Source organism: Trypanosoma brucei, chromosome 2 (genome assembly GCF_000210295.1).
Source record: "Trypanosoma brucei gambiense DAL972 chromosome 2, complete sequence".
NCBI classification, from domain to species: Eukaryota; Euglenozoa; class Kinetoplastea; order Trypanosomatida; family Trypanosomatidae; genus Trypanosoma; species Trypanosoma brucei.
In genome coordinates, this window is record NC_026735.1 from 368,749 (window position 1) to 385,715 (window position 16,967).

Genomic DNA, 16,967 nt, shown 5'->3' on the forward strand with positions numbered 1-16,967 from the left:
TTTTGTGACCCGCTTCTCGTTCCCACCAATCACTTGCTCGTATGGCTTCCCTAGAACTAGATTTTTTTAAAAATATTACCCTAGTTAATTAATTAATTTAAATATATTTGCGTTTTTAAAGAAGGAACCGTTTGGTGGGGAGCGACACCAACTGGCTGGCACATTACCCTCATAACCGGCTTTGCGCTCCACTTCTTCACCGTCGCCGTTGTCGTTGTTTCTAAATACGCAACATATAAAACAACGTGGACGAAAGGAGGGTAAAATCAAAACAAATTTTGCGCGGAGAATCATCAATTGATGCGAAGCGAAGGCCAAATGCTTTGAAAAAGTGTGACAACGACACCAAACATATAAAATATGCTTAAATTGCTCCTCGAAAAATAAGATAAAAATAGGAAACTATGGGAGGAACAAGAACATCACCTTCCCCCTGTTTTCCTAGAATCCACCTACCTGTCACCAGAAGTTACCAACTGATGAAATTACTTGCCGTTTTTGTTAAGAAAGTCACTAGTAGAGGAAAACAAAACAGAAAAAAAAACGATCAATCGAACTGATCTTATTCATACCGCACCCACCCCTGCACTGTGACATTATCCTTTTCACGTACGGTACATGCCGTGCCATTGGGATTACATGACAAGTTAAGCACACGCGAGTAATTATGATACGGGCCTGGCCATGCTGCGTTTTCCCAGTTCTGTTCCGCTACAAACATACGATCCCCTGTCACACCCACAACAACGGCAACATGACCGCATGGAAAACCATTGGGTTGCCGTGGGTAAATCAACAAATCCCCCACACGCGGCTTAGAGTTTGCAGATGTTGCATTTCCGTTATGATATTTGAGTAATGGTTTCCGCTTTTGACCATTGAGCAGTTGAATATCTTTAAGATCCCAAATGTCAGCTGCTCCATCTACAGAACCAAAAGTGGCTGGTTGTGGTGTACCTCGAAGCATCCAATACCGTCGGGCATATTCCACGCATTGCCACTTTAAGCCGCTTTGGTAACTGGTTCCAGCCACTGTGACGTTGTTATACGTAGTGGTATTCTCTGTTGCACCACAGTTGCTGTAAGAGAAGACGCCCTCATGTGCGCCAAGAATAGCATCGACTGGATTGAGGCAATGTTTTTCCACTTTGCCGCTGCCTTCGGGGTAGCGAATGCCAGAGTAAAGCACGCCAAAGGCAATGAAAGAAATAAAAAGAAGAACGAGTACGCCAAATGTCCAAGCGAATATCGCCTGGGCAATTGAGCATAGGCGTTTTATACCACGCTTCCGGTTGTTGAAAGAACCATTAATGGCTCCATCATTGGTTTCTGGGACATCGTGAGGATCTTTTTCGTTAGATGAAAGTCGATTAGTCTTCGATGTTACCGCTGGCTCTCTTTCCATGCAGTTAGCTTATTTTGCTTCCCTTTTTTACTTTGACTCCTCTTTACGTCACCAATGGGCAGGGCGTCTTCTTCCTTTAGGTGAGAATTAATTTGCCGCTGCGGTACCGCGTTGAAGAAGCGCGCTGTAATATGCTTAAATGAGTAAAAATGACGAACACAATCTAAGAGAGTGTGCTGTGGCACTTCAAATACCCTTGTTGCTTTTTTTTTTTAAAAAAACCTTGTAATGGTTGTTTGGTTACGTACGCTAATTCCTTAGTGATCACTTAGGTGCAGACAATCAGAGATGGGCGGTGCACCACAGCCGAGTTAGTATATATTTTATCCTTAATTGCGAGATTCTAAAAAAGAAAACAACAACAGCAGCAGATGTGTGACTGAGGCACAAGAGATTGAAAGGAAAGCCACATATTGCGTCAGAGTCATTGACAAGGGGGGGGGGAAGGGTAGCAGGAGATCTATAACGGAATCAACTCCCGTTATTTCCCCATGCATTTTATTTTATTATTATTGTTGTCGCTGTCGTTACTATTGACGCCATCAAGAAGAGCAGTGGAAAAACACATGTGCTGAAGTGAAGACGATCTCAATAGAACTAATTCTAGCGGCAGAGAACAGTATTTACCCATCTGCAGTGATATCATGGTGAACAAGGGGGTAAGAAGAAAGCTCTTCCAACGTTTCACACTCGTAAGCCCCTTCTGTTCTGCTCCTTCTTTATCGCTGCTTGCAAAAGACAAAAATAAACCAACGACTATTCATTCTGCATTATTTTCTTATGTTTAAAGTTCTTCTTTCGGTATTACACGTTCGTGGGCAAATATCAATTCCACTTACCCCATAAGCTGATCACGCACACACTCACGACTCATCTCCAACCCTGAGCGTAATTGCAGAAGCAACTGCGTGGCTGACCGATGGACCGAATCCCCGCACCGGGATTTCCCTCGGATGCGCGGTGTAGAAACTCATGCAAAAATGATCTTTTATCCCCCCCCCCTCATATTCCCCGAAGCCGTGTCCACAGTTTTAACAGCTCTTTTCCACTTCGCGTGTTATTTTCACAGGTCGCCACGGTGCACGTTTTATCACTGTTCAGCACCATCCACCATCTTCTCAGTTTCCTCCTTGTCCTCATGAACTTCCCCAACTGGCGTTGTACCGAGGGCCCGCTTCGCCAGCAGTTGCTTCTGAACCTCCTCAGGCAGTTGGCGAAACCAGTAATCAAGAATGCCTTTAGAGAACCTAACAATATGAGGTGGAAAACCATCAGATAGGAATTGGCCCACAGCCACCCCAATCTTGGTGCCTATAAGTTGTTTCAGGGTAACGTTTGCACTCGCCAAGGAGGAAAGTAAGGAAACAATACGTTCCTCGTTTGCGATGCTAACCTCAACAACGTCACCGTTCAGACATTCCATGTACGTCTCTGTAAGTTCCTTCCCTGTAGTTTCTAAAGTTGCGTTCGTCACATCATGACGGCTCTTGCGCAGCATATCCACAACATAAGCTACGTCGTCGTCTGCAGATGCGGCAGATCCTTCCCTTCCCACAGTGTCGTACGTTGCATTAGGGAGGTCTCTATCATCTTCACGGCCTCGTTTCCTTTCGGTACGTTTGCCGTACTCATCATCACTGGAGCCACCAGCGAACTCGGACTCGGAGCTGTCGCCACCAAAGTCCCTCAGAGTCTTGATTTTTCGCTTTTTTCTGTGGCGCCGCCCACTTTCCTCACTTTTTGTCTCCTTCCTTGAGATGTGATGACGTCCTTCGTCTTCTTTCCGCCTTTCTTCCACATGCTTTGATGCACCTCTTCTTAACGATAGTTTCCGTCGTTGCGGTGCTTCAACCGCTTTTTGCTCTCCGCCGTCGGCGAATTCCGTTTTTACACCTCTAACCCTCCGTTCATTTGCTTCTCCAGCTTGTGCCTTGAGTTGTTCTTCATATAGTTGTATCGCCTCTTCGATTGCGACCGCGCAGCTCGCGTCTAACTTTCCTTCTTCCATCATTCCCTCATCTCGATCCGGAAGAAAATATCTAATTTGCCCCTCATCTTCGCTGTTGGCGGCTGAGAGAGTGAGGGAATCGCGAGGAAGACAACAAACCCACACGTCTGACCCCTCAGGCAGTGTTATGTCCCTGACCTCGTCGGGGTCCATGACAAAACCCGGCCACCAGGGGAATCGATCCTGTTTCAACCACACAAGGGTCCCTGGAGCAAATGATGGAATCATTTTTTTTCTTTTCCCCCCGTGGCTGGATGGGTTCAAAATGATGTCCCGACTGGTGTGCACATGTTTTACCCGATAATTGTAATATATGTAATGTATATATAAACATATATATATATATATACGTATACGTGGTGGTGGTGGGGGAGGGGGGGAGGTGAGTAAAGTATGAGAGGAAAAAAAAAGAAAAAGAAAAGGAGAAAGAACAGAGGAGTTGAGAGACACTGACTTGTGAAAAGTAAACTCAAATAAAGCAGGATGGGACCAGGAACTGGAAAACGTGCAGGGGTAAAGGGAGTTAATCTACTGCTCCACCTCGTTATTACGCCCTTGTTGTTGTTTTCCGTTTAGTTTATTTATTTGTAGGGGGAAAAACAAAACAACGTGCTATAGGGAGGGTGGAGATTTCCACCGGTCTACAGTAGTGTGACAACAAATCGCACGGATATAAGTAGAAAAAAAAAACTAAAGAAATGAAAGAAAGCTCGCAAGGGTGGAGATTTTGAGAAATACGGTAATAGCATTGTTGGTTTTTTCTTTTCTCTTAACCTCTTGTTTGATGTACAAACACTCGCGGGGGTTCATTTACCTTTTGAATTCTTTCTGTATTTCCCCTTCAATGCGTGCTAATATATTTAAGAATATATTTCAATTGAAGAAGTATTCTTTCTCAGAATCCACTCCACCATCCCCCACCTTTGGCTTCGGCTTTGGTCTCGTCTTTCTCTTTTTTTTTTTTGTAGCCTTCATGTATTTACATATTCCCTTCACTCGGACGCTTGATCTGGCCTTTTTTTTCTTTACGTTTTACTCTACTTCCCCTTTTAAATTCTTTGCAAATCAATATGTTGCTTCCAGCTCCCTCTTCGTCTCTTCCTCTTTTTTTTCCGTTATTTCTCTTTCAATGTTATAAAAGGAAATAAAAAATTCACAAGGCGACTCCACCATCGACATGATGTACTGAAACACGTAGACATCTGAAGATAAGGAATAATAATAGTAATAATAAAGGCGAAGAGTAAAACACACGCACACACACAAAGCCCAAGGGAAGAGGAAAAAAAAAAGGTATAAATCAATACATACATCTTATGTGTGTACATGCCACACGTAAAATAAAGAAAGAAAGCAAAAGCAAAAACGTGCATTTGGTGCGGCGGCAAATGGGAACAACAAAAAACAACAAAAGAAAATTGCGTAAAGGATACTCGTGGGGGCTTCGCTGTACGGGGGCAGAAGGAAACCCAGTGGCATGAAACTAATATATATATATATATATATATAATTAATTAATTAATTATTTATTTATTATATTTCCTTCAAAGTTTCCCCCTCTGGCGTTTCAATCTTGCTTTTGGTTCTTATCCCCATTCTCATTTTCACTCTCCTCGCTTTCATTTTCCCCTTTTCTTCTCTTTTTTTTCCTTTTCAAATTTAAGCTTGCTTTTGTCTCTTGAACTTAGCCGAAGATACGTTACCGTAAATAATCGCCTGAAAAGATGTTCAAAAACAAATTCTTCTTTCCGTCCTTTTTTTTTTTGAAAAATAAAACAAGCACATCCCTGTTGACTTCTTTTCCCTTCACTTCTCTTTTAGACCGCATAAAGTAACTCCTCTTCCGTTGGGCGTAAAACAGAATATGAAGAGAAAAAAAAAGAAGGTGAAGGTGAAGGTAAAGGAAGAAACAGGGTACTCAAGAAAAAAAAACGCAAAAAAAAAACTACAAAAGCAAAATCAACAGCAAAGCAGAGTTTTTCCTTTTTTTTTTGATTCCTTCACCGCATTTCACATTCTCTTCTGGTGACAAACTGAGGCTCAGGCTCCACCATAAGAGAATATGAGAAAAAAATCGTACAAGAAAAAAGAAAAAAATAGTAACGGTAGATAAGTAAGTGACGCCAAGTGAATTAATACATATATCCTGATCGGCATTAATTTACTTGGCATTATTCGTTAAACAGCACGTGTGCTCATAAAAAAAGAAAAAGAAAAAAAAAACATCGATGCAAGATAAGTAAGGACAAATGCAATGATACGCACGGTAGTGACAAGAAGAGAATTCAACTGTAAGAAGAAGAGATGGAAATGGAAAATCATTCAATATGGCACGAAGCAATTTTCTTCTTTATTCTTACAGTTGAATTCTCTTCTCTTTTTTTTCTTTTCCTTTTTTTTTTTTAAACATAAAAGTTACGTCATCATTACGACCATCACCCTTCATCCGATAAAGTTTCTGGCGTCTTTTTTTCCCCCCTTCTGTGCGTCCCATTTTACCACCTCACCTACTGTTTCACGATATGGTGAGATTCTACATTTTCATATCGTATCATATTTCATATTTCCTTTATTGCCTCACATATAAATACAAAAATATGTTAATACAAATATATAAACATATGTTTGTTTATGCATTTATTGTATGACATCACAAACACTTGTGACTAACAACAACCACGACTACAAGAAGAATAACAGCAACTACAACAAAAAAAAAATGCCAGAAACTTTATCAGATCAGCCGTGATGGTCTTTTTTTTTTCTTTTTTCTGGTGACCTAACGCCAATTTCCCCCACCATTTTGTTACCCCTTCCCCCACCCTTATAAATTAATATATAAATACATCTATATATCTATATATTTGTATTAAAAAATGTATTTTATACATATTTATGCGTAAGCTTTCCGTGTTCATCCGTACAAACCACCACAGACATATATAGATAGATAGATCATGTTTCAATTGATCGCGCAAGAGGAACATAAATTGTAGGCAACAATGAAAGTAGGGATTTAATGGTTATAAGTGAATTAATAACCAAATAAATGAAAACCATATGAATAAATATGTATAAAATACATTTTTAAATACAAATATATATATTTATTTATAAGGGTGGCGCACATGGCTCAGAAGAGGCAAGTGAAGGAATGCCTCAAATGTACAACAAAAGGCCGACGTTGGGTGAATTGCGGGAGGAAAAACAAAAAAAAGGTTGAAAAGCGTAGAGACGATCAAAGCAGTTGGGTGACCATAAAGGCAAGAAAAAGTATATCATTAAATGATGTGCACAGTCAGACACACACACACACACACACACACGCATGTGGACAGATGCATATATAAATATAAATAAATAAATATATATATATATATATATATATATATATATATACAAAGGTAAACATACATGTCCGTACAACAATAATGATAGTGTTTATGATAATAATTAGTAATATCATAAAGGGAATCACCTCCAGCAACAATAATAAAAGGGGGAAGTGATACTGAAATTTGTGGTGGTAGCAAGGATGGTAAGTAACAAAAACAGCAACAATAAAAGTAACGATGCCGGCCGCCTTCGACGTTATGAAATTGTGCCGAAAGCTACGAAGCAAATAAGAGCATTGCGCCACAGTGGTTAAAAATAAGTGAAAAAAAAAGAAGAAAGCAGAGATACGGTGCGAGCTGAATAAATATATTAATATATTAATATATATATATTAATTAACTATATGACGGTCCATTCGAGAAAAATATACTTTCCTATTGTATTTATTTAATACACATTGAGACGCAAATGTACCATTTCTGTTATTTCTCTCCTTTCTTCTCTCAGTTTTTTAAAAATCCTGTCATTTTCTCCGTCCCCCTCCCCCCTCCTCTTCTTTTCTCCTTTCCGCACAGTAAACCTTCACGATTTCAAATAAATTGTGCATGTCGAAAAAAAAAAAACCAGCAAAATATAAATGGAAATGGGGCCGCCCGTAGTGCTGAGTTTTCTATATGACACAAATGTTTCTTCCCCTCATTTCCATTAAAATTTTTTCTTTTCCCACCCTTCTCGCAAAGACTCGGCCCTCTCTCTTTTTCTTTTTCTCATTTATTCGAACTATTTCACATTTCCCTCCGGTTGCTCACTCGCTTGCACCATTCTAGTGATGACTGTTTATTTATTTATAATTATTTTTTTTTTTAATTACAAAAAAAAAAACAACATTTATTTATGTATATTTTTAAAAGGCTTTTGAAGGGGGCCGTCACAAATGATCAATGCAGTTTTCCCTTTTTTTTTTAAAAAAAAATCACTAAACAAAGGCAGAAAAACATTATTTTTTTTTTTCCCACTCGGTCCAGTAACTCCTCAATAAAATTTCAGACGGATGGGGGCACACACTTTTCAACCGAGGAAAGTGAGTAGGGTTGGGGTTAGGGTTAGGAGGAGACAACCAAAAACAAAACGAAACAGGACAAAGGATCTTACAACTGAAAAAGAATAATACAAAACAAAACAATAACCGTGGAAAAAAGAATTATCCAAAACCTACAAGCACATAATTGTGAAGGACAGGGGGGGGGGGAAAAAAAAAGGAAACAAACGAACAAAGACAAAGCACAGAAAAGGCTCACATTTGTTTCCCCCCTCCCTCATATCGGTCAAAGAATCGTCTCCATCTATTCGGCGACACCTTTCCTCCCAAACAGGTTGCGCGCCCTTTTTTTTTTTCTTCCCCCCCCTCCACCCCCCCTTTTTTTAAATACTTTCCCCTCCCCCGGAGTACAAAGCTGTTTTCACATTTTTGCAATCTCCTTGTCTTCTTTTTTTCTCGTTTTCGTATATTTTATCTATTAAATTCACGAGTATTCGCACCTTTTTTTCTTTTCTTTTCTTTTCCCTCCCCCTGCTCCGTGCCCCACCACCAATTTTGTGTTTGTTGTAACCATTTTAAATACAAGGTCCGTATGGAACTGATTATGGCGAAGCGTCACATGATTAACATAACATTAATATGGCGACCTCCATCGGCAACTAATTCTCTGACCAATTATGTTTGCACTTAATGCACTTAATAAATTTAGTTGTCGGTTCATCCGCTGACCGGATCTGTAGTTCTCTCCATTCACATTCCCTTCCGTGACACTCCGGGCATTCAAAAAGTGAGGTGGTATGCAACAGCGACCGCTCGGTTTCTTCCAAGTTTCTTAGTTTCTCCGTAGTTCGGCGCTCTGCGTCCTCTTTTTCCTCCTGCGTCATTAGTTCCCAGCGACTGAGTTCAAGAAAATCCTTTCCACTCAGCTCCCCCATCGCCAGCCTGCGCCGTATTTCTGATAACCCCGGTTTACTCAAATGCTCCAAAAGATACATGCGGTCCTCCGATCTTGTCACCTCAGCGCATATTTTTTCCGCTACAGATCTGAGATTATCACTTCTAACACTAAAACTATGCGGATCCCCCGGTTGGAGAAGCAGCTTCTGCACCCGGTCAACAAACTGTGGTTGTGCCCCTCCTCCAATAGTAATTGGGTTGCCCACGCTTTCACTTGTTGACGGTGTTGCCACATCCCGTTCCTCCCTCGTTTGTGAACTGGAAATGGTTCCCCGTCTTTTGTTATGGCGTGCACCGCCGCTCCGCGCCGCCCCCCCTCTTTTTTTGGCTTCCTGCTCGTACTTGTTGTACTCTTCAATTGCTCTCACAGTTTCCTCCGGTAGTTTGGCTGTCCAAGCGGAGATGATACAAGTAGCCAGGCTCCTTTGTTCTTCTAGATCCTTTTTTGACAAGGCCCTTGAAACCGACACACCAATTTTTGTGCGCAAAAGCTGCCGGAGTGTAACACTGACGCTCGCAAGTTTCAAAAGCGTGCTGGTAAGCAGAGCCCCGTCGCAGTTATCAGTTGCTTCATCAATATCTTTTTTCCATTGCACCAGTGCGTCGTCCGATGCGGGGGATAAGTGAGAGCCGGTACTCCTCTGTCGCATCCGGCTCACCTCACGGCTGCGTTTGCCCCCTGCAGTTTGCTGAGTGGCATTGTTAAGCGAACCCGCTCGCCCGCTTGTCGAAAACACCCTCTGTGATGTTCCCCTCGGCGCCGTATTTTTTGAATGAGTCGGCTCAAATCGCAATGCGTTGGACTCCTTGTCTTCCTCTGCGTTACGAATAGCTTCCAGAAGATCCTCATTGGCGGTGACGGCTTTCTCAGATGAGGGTTCAAAAAATGTAATGGCGGAGGAGTGGCTGTCAACATTTTTATAGGTAGCCTTATTTTGGGTTCCTGGATACGTGAGAACGGTAACCGTAGATGTGCCAGTTTCTGACGACCTTCCGCCAACTCCCTCCACACCGGTAACTGAAGTGACTTTTGCCGGCCACCACGTGTTAGCTCCAGTCTTTAGCCAGACACGGTCGTTAATATGAAATACTCTTTCTTGAAGCATCTTCTCCCCACAGTTTCCTTAGGCAAATGATGCTGTAAGTTTAAAGGAGTTTTTGCTTTCCTCCACCCTTTCTTTTCTTTATTTCTCTTTCTATAAATAAATAAGGAAGTACCTTCCTCCCCGTTTGTTCTCCTTCTTGGCGAAAAACCCCTCCCCACCGTGTGTATCGCAGCTCGGCGAATGGGTAAGTTCGGCGGCCTTTTTTTTAAAAAAAAAACTATATATATGTATATAGTTATATATCGCTCGCCTTTCTCGCTTTTGCTTATATTCCACTAACCGCCTGATTGTTGTCGCCGCCTTTACTTGCTTTTTTTTTTCTGGTTAACTGTGACACGGAAGTGCGGAAAACATTAAAGGAAAAGAAAAAAGAGAGGAAGAAAAAAAAAAGAGAAGAGAAACACATGCTTGAAAATCATGTAGTTGTCCACTTGCTTACTTTTTTTTCTTTATTCTTCTAGTTTGCATACTCTGTTCCTCTCACTTCGCGTCTGCAACGTGGTTTTACATCGTCAGAATTCTCCACTTTGTTGTTTTTTGCTTTTTTTAAATTTTAAAATCCCCTCTTCCCCCTTTAACGACTACTTAACACCTTATTTGAATATGATAATGTACAACTCCTCGCAGGTTCTCCTCCCTTCTGTGAAGAACAACATTCTGATGTTTCCCTCACCAATGTAGTTTACCTGGACTAGACTTGCTCTTAAGTGAATGGTCAAATGTAAGCCGAATAAAATAAGATATCTGGAATATGCGGCACGCCAATAACAGTCAAAAAAAAAAAACTCGCGTGCAACGGGAGATCAACGGAGTCATTGCCACGCATGTCAAACGACCGTTTTGTTTTGCGTTTTTTTTTCTTTTACTAAACTGACTTTATTTTTTTTCTTCTTGGTTTTCCTCTTCTTCAATCTCTCCCCCCCATCAAAATAGAGCACTCACTTATGTCCCTTATTTTGAAATCATCCCTATGCCGTCTATTTATATCCGCTCTGTCATTTAGATAGATGTGCGTTATCCTTTAATTGAAGTTGTGAGGGGTTTATCATTTGGCTTGAAATAATAACTTCTTGCTGATTCATGAGGGCATTAGGCGTTGTTTTTCTGAGACACACAGTTATGAAGTGTAAATACAAAAAAAAAGGGGGGGAGGAAGGGGGAAGAGATAAATACGGATGCAAATGCACTGCGACCATATGATACGATGGAAACAAAATACCCGAACACATAATCATAAATATACATATACATACGCACACTGGCACTTGGTGCAGCACAATCACCTTTCCTGAGAATCTCAGTTGTGCTTGAGCGTGTTTATCACGGCAGTTTGCGTCACTGTCCCGGTGGGTTCTCTCTTTCCTACCTTGTTATGATTTCACCCTCCCTCTTTTTTTTTTAATTATTATTTTTCTACACTTCATCATTCTGATTCGGTCACTGTGAGAAAATATTCATGTTGTCATTTCAGCCTTCTGTTTCCTCATATGGAAGTCGCAGTAAACTATAGGCGTTGATCGGGGTTGAGAGCGCGCGGAAAGACGAGGGTGGGAACATTATTTGTGTGAGAACTGGTGGAAGGAAAAGACAAATAAAAAAAAAAAAAAGAAGACATAGAAGTGAGCTCAAAGCGGAAGCGGATCAAAGGCATAGAAAGACATACAAAGACAGTATGGTGATCATCTTCACAAGCCCAACTCTGGAAGGTTCCACTCAACCACGACAGGAAGATGCAAAACCATTTGGTTTCTCAGTGCATGTGCGAGGCGAGGTTACGGAGCCAACAGATGCAACAAATAACTTCACTTCACTTTTCTTCTTTTTGCACGTTCACTTTCCATTTACTTGTGTGTGTATGTTTTTTTTTTTTTTATAAATTTTAAACTTCACCACTCCCTACTGTCACATCTTCAACGGCCTTTCCCATTCCCTTAACGCGTTCTAAAACCTGGTCAAATCATCCAATCGAGAGATCGCCTCAGCCTAACACACCAATTTCATACGCCTTCATCGGTACCTAAAAATGCGCTAACCGCATAAACGCTCACCCTCTTCACACACGCGCACACAAAATAATAATAATATAAAATAATTCATCAACCGTTGCGGTGCTTGTCATTACAGATGTTTCTGCTGCACGTCAAGGTCACTTCACCAACAAAACGTCAACAGCAACATAACCAAATGCATGATCGAGTGTCAATCAATCAATCAATCACACAATCGCTAGTAGTTGGGATTTACCTTCGTTACCAGTGCTTCCACTAGTGGAGAATCCGGGTCGATTGGTGGAAAAATACTTTGCCTTCCCAACACTGTTCCAATGAGGAAAAGTACCACCAACTTCGTGAGGAAGCGAAGGTCCCAAATTAAATTCACTTTTGTGTACTGCGCGAAGTACTCGCCGGAGATAATGTAGTGGCATTCGTCAAAGAAACGCACCACACGGTAGTGGAAAAGTTGTCTCTGTTCAGCCAAGTACCGTTTCGTACTGCTCACCGCTGCGTCAGTTCCGTTGGCGTTGTGTTCGCTGATGGTCTTTTGAATTCCCGCGTCTGTTAGTGCGGCAAGTTTCTTTGCAGAACGCGCTTGAACCTTACTGGCCGCATTGCATAACGGCGTCATGATCTTACAGGCAACGGCGCACTTCGTAGAAGACATAACTTATGAGAGTCGTTCAGCTCACACAATTGCTTCTCTGCTTACTTGTTGTTTTTTTTTTTTTGGGGGGTGCGCTCTCTTTCCATGTATGTATACATATATATATATATTTTTTAGAGGGAGGCCGTGGGGAAGGGAGGGAAAAATTGTTAGAATAAAGCAGGGAATATGACAGCAGTGAGAAGAGGCGAAGCAGCACAGAATTTATATATGCCAGTGTTGTAAGTGGTTTTACTGTCGTCTCTCTACCAGTGTCACCGCAGCACGTAGGGATTTAGACGGTTTGGGTAGAAGTAATAACACTGAGACGACGGAGAAGAACTTTGACTTAGCAGCGCTTCTGTTTTTTTTCTTTTCTTTCGCTGTTGCATGTTTTGAGTGTATTCACACTCTTGTATGATTGCCGTTGCCGCTTGCCAGTTCCATAGAAAAACTCCCCCCCCACCATTTGTACTAAAATTAGCTGCTCTTTTCTTTCTAAGAAAAAATTTGAAAGAGCACTCATATGGTAGGGATGTTGTGAATGCAGAGATATCCAACGACAACATAATCATCATCCTCTTTTTTACTTACCCTAAATAAGAATTTTTATGGTAAAAACGCGTATAAACTCGGTAAGAGCAGGACTAAACACAAGGGGCCAAAACAGTGGTATACTTCAAACGACCACATGTCAGGACGACGCTGACGGCCCATTGAAGAAGAAAGGGATGTACGCAAAACAAACATACTTTTCGCATTTAAATAATAAAACTTCCTTTCCCTTTCTCTTTTCTTCTTTTTTTCTTTGATTTTCGTTTTTAACAACAAAAATGTGACTCCGTTTTGCGGATTCACTCATTTCCTCGTCCGTTTGAGCTACCTCTTCTTCTTTCCGTTACTAAACATACCATTTTATGAAAGTGCACGGCACATGACGAAGCACTACGTTTCTTTATGTTTCAACCTCTTCGCCAAGAGTGACCCTTCCCGAGGGCCAATGAGTTTAGTCACCGTTCCAATGCCTTTTGTCCGTCCCTCTCTGAAAATAAGCTGTTGCCCAACTTTCATGAACTCCGGTCGGTATAAGAAGTGAAATCGCACAAGTGACCGGTCACCTGTGCGCAGAACCTCTTTTTCCACAAATACAATTCGTGCTGATTGCCGCACTGTGGTGGAATGAATGACTGGCTCATAGTTCACAAGGATGGTGGTAGAATGATAGAGAATAACAACATCGGCCTCAAACTGCCAGTACGCCTCTACTGGATGCTTAGGATCTGTGAGTATATTTCCCTTGCGGATTCCCCGACGCTTCTCCTTCTTGAGGCAAAAGGATGCATCGCAACCGGCTACTGCACGCTGCTGCTCCACTCCCTTAACGTGGATTGATTTAATTTGTACGGTACGGAATCCACCACTGGCATCTGGCCCTAATAGCACAGCATCATTGACATTAAAGACGCCCTGCGTGACGATTCCACCTACAACTGTTCCCACGCCTGCCACAAAAAATGTGCTGTCGATCACCATCTCACGTGGGAGCTGGCGAGCGTTACGCCAATCCTTCCGCATTGGTAAAAGGTTTAAAAATCGCACTAATGATTGTAGACCCTCGCCACTGACGTTGCTAATTTCAAAGATGGGCGTGATGCGGTCGTTTCGAAGATTCTTAGCGGAAAGCACTACGTCATCTACACGACGCACGGGGTACGGCAGCTTTCTGACAGTGGGGACCTTGAGCAATTTGTGAACACTGGCAAGCGTCTCCTGCCGGATGTTTTCCGGTGTGGAGTCTATACGCGTGATGACGACAAAGAAAGGAATCTTCAAAGCAAGGCATAAAGCTACGTGCTCCTTTGTCATACGTTGGATACCGTTATTGGCGCTGATGACGACACAGGCATAATCGGGAATGTTACGCGTCATGCCAAGAACGGTCGTTTTCAAGTACCGCTCGTGTCCAGCGAGGTCATAAAGAGTAAGGACTTTTGAACTCTTTGCCGCAACCTCCTGCCCGAGCTGGTGTGAGTTAATGGTAACAGGTTTATTACCAATAGGACCATCACCACCACCACCACCACCGCCGTCATTGGGAGTCTCCTCACCAAGACTTACACCGCCTAGAGAGTGCTTAGCACCCGCAACCACGTAATTCACCACTTCACCTGCTTCCGAGAAGCCCAAGTGGTTTTCACTCACGCTGGAAGTGCGACCCGTCGCGGCCTCGTGCTTGTGTTTGAAAACAAACGCCCGCGCAGACCCACGACCATTATCGCGACAACCACGTGTCAGTACCGAAGTAAGCGTAGATTTACCGCTATCGACATTCCCACACATCGCAATACGCATTTCAATATGCTGCTCAACGGATGCACCCTGGCGCACCAGAAACTCCTGCGCAAATACCTTTGTTTTGGTGCCACTGTTACTTGTTTGCACTTCACGGGGTTCAGCTAATACGGGTGAGCAACCAACTCCAATACGTGCCGCAGAAGCCTTTAGCTCCCAAACGCGCTTCTGAAATTCTTCCATAGTTGTTCCCGATATGACGATGAAGCACTCACCTTGTCCTTCCTCCACACGTCCGGCGACAGCGGAGTCACTCAGATCTTCCACACCAATAACATTATTACCGCTCCCACCATCACCGGTACCATTCTGTGAACCCTTCTCTTTTTGAGTTACAGTAACTTTGTCCACCCTTCGGGATGCGGCTGCGTCAATACGAGTGGGATCGACGTGCTCCGATGGGCCGCAAGCTGACTGCAATTTCTTGCGGAGGCTGCACACTACAGCATCAAGAGTTTCTACGAGTTTTTCATTACTCTTCTTGGCGTTCAACGCTTGAAGAACAATATGAACATTTGAACCTATCAGAGAAGGCAGCTTTTGCTTGCCGTCACTCCCGCTATTGTTAGCCTTATCCGCATTCACCTGAGGATCACTAGCTTGTTTGTTTGTTTCATCTGCCAACTCCCGGAGCCGAGCAAATTCCGCTTTCGCTGACTCACTCTGGCCGTCCCAAAACAGTGCTACAACAAGAACTCGCATGGACGTCATCGGAACGCCATGTTTGCCGCTGTGATGAAACTCATTCAACACCCTGATCAGGGCGTTTTGAAAGCATCCATTTCCCTCACTCCCTCCAGATGCGGCGCGTCCGTTGCTGTTGCTGTTGTTGTTGTTGCTGCTGCTTTTACCACAGGCTTCACTGACGTTATAAAGCATTGCGTGCACCACTGGGGGCATGAGATGCTTCTCCGCAACTTCCTTCAACCACTGCCCAACCGTCATGGCTTCAGGCTCCGATAGCACGAGGAAGAGAGCGGCTTCCCTGTCATGTGATCCGTCGGCCATGGGCAGTGCGAGTCAAATGCACTGGTCTCTTTCCCTTCGCTAGACAGTGTGATGAGAGGAGAGTTATACACACTCTAACTAACAAGAGAAGAAGATAAAACAAAAGGTGGATTTCCTCACTTTACTCTTTTCTTTTTTTATTTATTTCTTCAGGTTTTATTTCTTGAGGTTCCTCTCCTCCACGTTTCCGCCTCCGGAGGAAACTGCCAGCTTGATAACTGAAGTTGTGAGAGAGTCAGAGGAAGAAATGGAGTACAAATGTGCGACAGCGAGTTACATAAAACGGTAGCAGGGAATGTGTCACCAAACGATGAGTTACATAAGGAAATAAAGAGGGTGTGAGTGAAAGTCGTAGACTGGAAGAAAAATAAAATAAAATAAAAATACGCCACTGCGCGGCCACTTGATGATGAGGGACCACCTCCACTAGCGGTTTCATAACATCGAACCCAAATGGGAAAGAAGAGAATAGGCAAATGCGAAGGGAGGATGCTGCTAATATCAACAGAAAGGAGGAGGAGAAAGAGGGAATGGGATAAAGGTTTGTATAGTGAAGGAAAGTGGTTGCGTAAGGTCGCACAATATAATATACGGATGTATATTTAGATGTATACATCTGTGTCTGGCATTCAGTTGAGTACACACACCCAAACGAAAACAAAAAACGGTGTGTGCGACAGCATGTTCCCCATTCCCTTCTCTCTCTTTTTTTCCTTGTCGAATGGGTAGAAGTGAAAAGTTTCAGGAAAAGAAAAAAAGAAGATGGGCAAATGCTTACAACGGGAAGCAGTTTTTTTTTCTTTTGTATCGTGTTTATTTCCACTTCTCAACTGCCTGTTTAACCCATTCACGAGCGAAGGGGGAGGGGGTGGAAAATTGGAAAATAATTGAACAAACGACACATTTTGATAACACCATTTCCCTTGAGTGGTTCATCACAGCCAACAGCTGTACACATATCCCGTGCCCACATGCATGTCTCAAAGGGTAATACGATGCAAAAGCGAGAAAAATAGCAACGCCACAGAAAATAAAAAAGGAGGAAAACCCCTAATTGGAAGGGAAATAGATGGAACCAATGAAACAACAAACAAATAACGAAATTCCCCTTCCACT

General features: G+C 42.6%; 9 protein-coding genes across 9 annotated transcripts; 2 read left to right on the forward strand and 7 right to left on the reverse strand.

The window, feature by feature from the left end:
- Window positions 1-562: 562 nt before the first annotated feature.
- On the reverse strand, window positions 563-1,405 carry TbgDal_II1900 (D-alanyl-glycyl endopeptidase-like protein,putative; the record flags this gene model as incomplete). Its single annotated transcript, XM_011773457.1, has 1 exon — window positions 563-1,405. One exon carries the CDS (start codon window positions 1,403-1,405, stop codon window positions 563-565), a length of 843 nt encoding a protein of 280 aa, XP_011771759.1.
- A 1,090-nt stretch (window positions 1,406-2,495) lies between these two features.
- TbgDal_II1910 (hypothetical protein, conserved) lies at window positions 2,496-3,641 on the reverse strand (the record flags this gene model as incomplete). The annotated part of the gene is made up of 1 exon (XM_011773458.1): window positions 2,496-3,641. The coding sequence occupies one exon, from the start codon at window positions 3,639-3,641 to the stop codon at window positions 2,496-2,498; it is 1,146 nt and encodes a 381-aa protein (XP_011771760.1).
- Window positions 3,642-4,197: 556 nt separating this feature from the next.
- TbgDal_II1920 (hypothetical protein, unlikely) lies at window positions 4,198-4,551 on the forward strand (the record flags this gene model as incomplete). Its single annotated transcript, XM_011773459.1, has 1 exon — window positions 4,198-4,551. One exon carries the CDS (start codon window positions 4,198-4,200, stop codon window positions 4,549-4,551), a length of 354 nt encoding a protein of 117 aa, XP_011771761.1.
- Window positions 4,552-5,667: 1,116 nt separating this feature from the next.
- TbgDal_II1930 (hypothetical protein, unlikely) lies at window positions 5,668-6,000 on the forward strand (the record flags this gene model as incomplete). Its single annotated transcript, XM_011773460.1, has 1 exon — window positions 5,668-6,000. One exon carries the CDS (start codon window positions 5,668-5,670, stop codon window positions 5,998-6,000), a length of 333 nt encoding a protein of 110 aa, XP_011771762.1.
- A 2,447-nt stretch (window positions 6,001-8,447) lies between these two features.
- On the reverse strand, window positions 8,448-9,851 carry TbgDal_II1940 (transcription elongation factor A protein 1,putative; the record flags this gene model as incomplete). Its single annotated transcript, XM_011773461.1, has 1 exon — window positions 8,448-9,851. One exon carries the CDS (start codon window positions 9,849-9,851, stop codon window positions 8,448-8,450), a length of 1,404 nt encoding a protein of 467 aa, XP_011771763.1.
- A 2,226-nt stretch (window positions 9,852-12,077) lies between these two features.
- Window positions 12,078-12,512, reverse strand: TbgDal_II1950 (hypothetical protein, conserved; the record flags this gene model as incomplete). The annotated part of the gene is made up of 1 exon (XM_011773462.1): window positions 12,078-12,512. One exon carries the CDS (start codon window positions 12,510-12,512, stop codon window positions 12,078-12,080), a length of 435 nt encoding a protein of 144 aa, XP_011771764.1.
- A 254-nt stretch (window positions 12,513-12,766) lies between these two features.
- Window positions 12,767-13,069, reverse strand: TbgDal_II1960 (hypothetical protein, unlikely; the record flags this gene model as incomplete). Its single annotated transcript, XM_011773463.1, has 1 exon — window positions 12,767-13,069. One exon carries the CDS (start codon window positions 13,067-13,069, stop codon window positions 12,767-12,769), a length of 303 nt encoding a protein of 100 aa, XP_011771765.1.
- Window positions 13,070-13,436: 367 nt separating this feature from the next.
- Window positions 13,437-15,851, reverse strand: TbgDal_II1970 (GTP-binding elongation factor Tu family,putative; the record flags this gene model as incomplete). Its single annotated transcript, XM_011773464.1, has 1 exon — window positions 13,437-15,851. One exon carries the CDS (start codon window positions 15,849-15,851, stop codon window positions 13,437-13,439), a length of 2,415 nt encoding a protein of 804 aa, XP_011771766.1.
- Window positions 15,852-16,086: 235 nt separating this feature from the next.
- TbgDal_II1980 (hypothetical protein, unlikely) lies at window positions 16,087-16,467 on the reverse strand (the record flags this gene model as incomplete). Its single annotated transcript, XM_011773465.1, has 1 exon — window positions 16,087-16,467. The coding sequence occupies one exon, from the start codon at window positions 16,465-16,467 to the stop codon at window positions 16,087-16,089; it is 381 nt and encodes a 126-aa protein (XP_011771767.1).
- Between the last annotated feature and the right edge of the window lie 500 nt (window positions 16,468-16,967).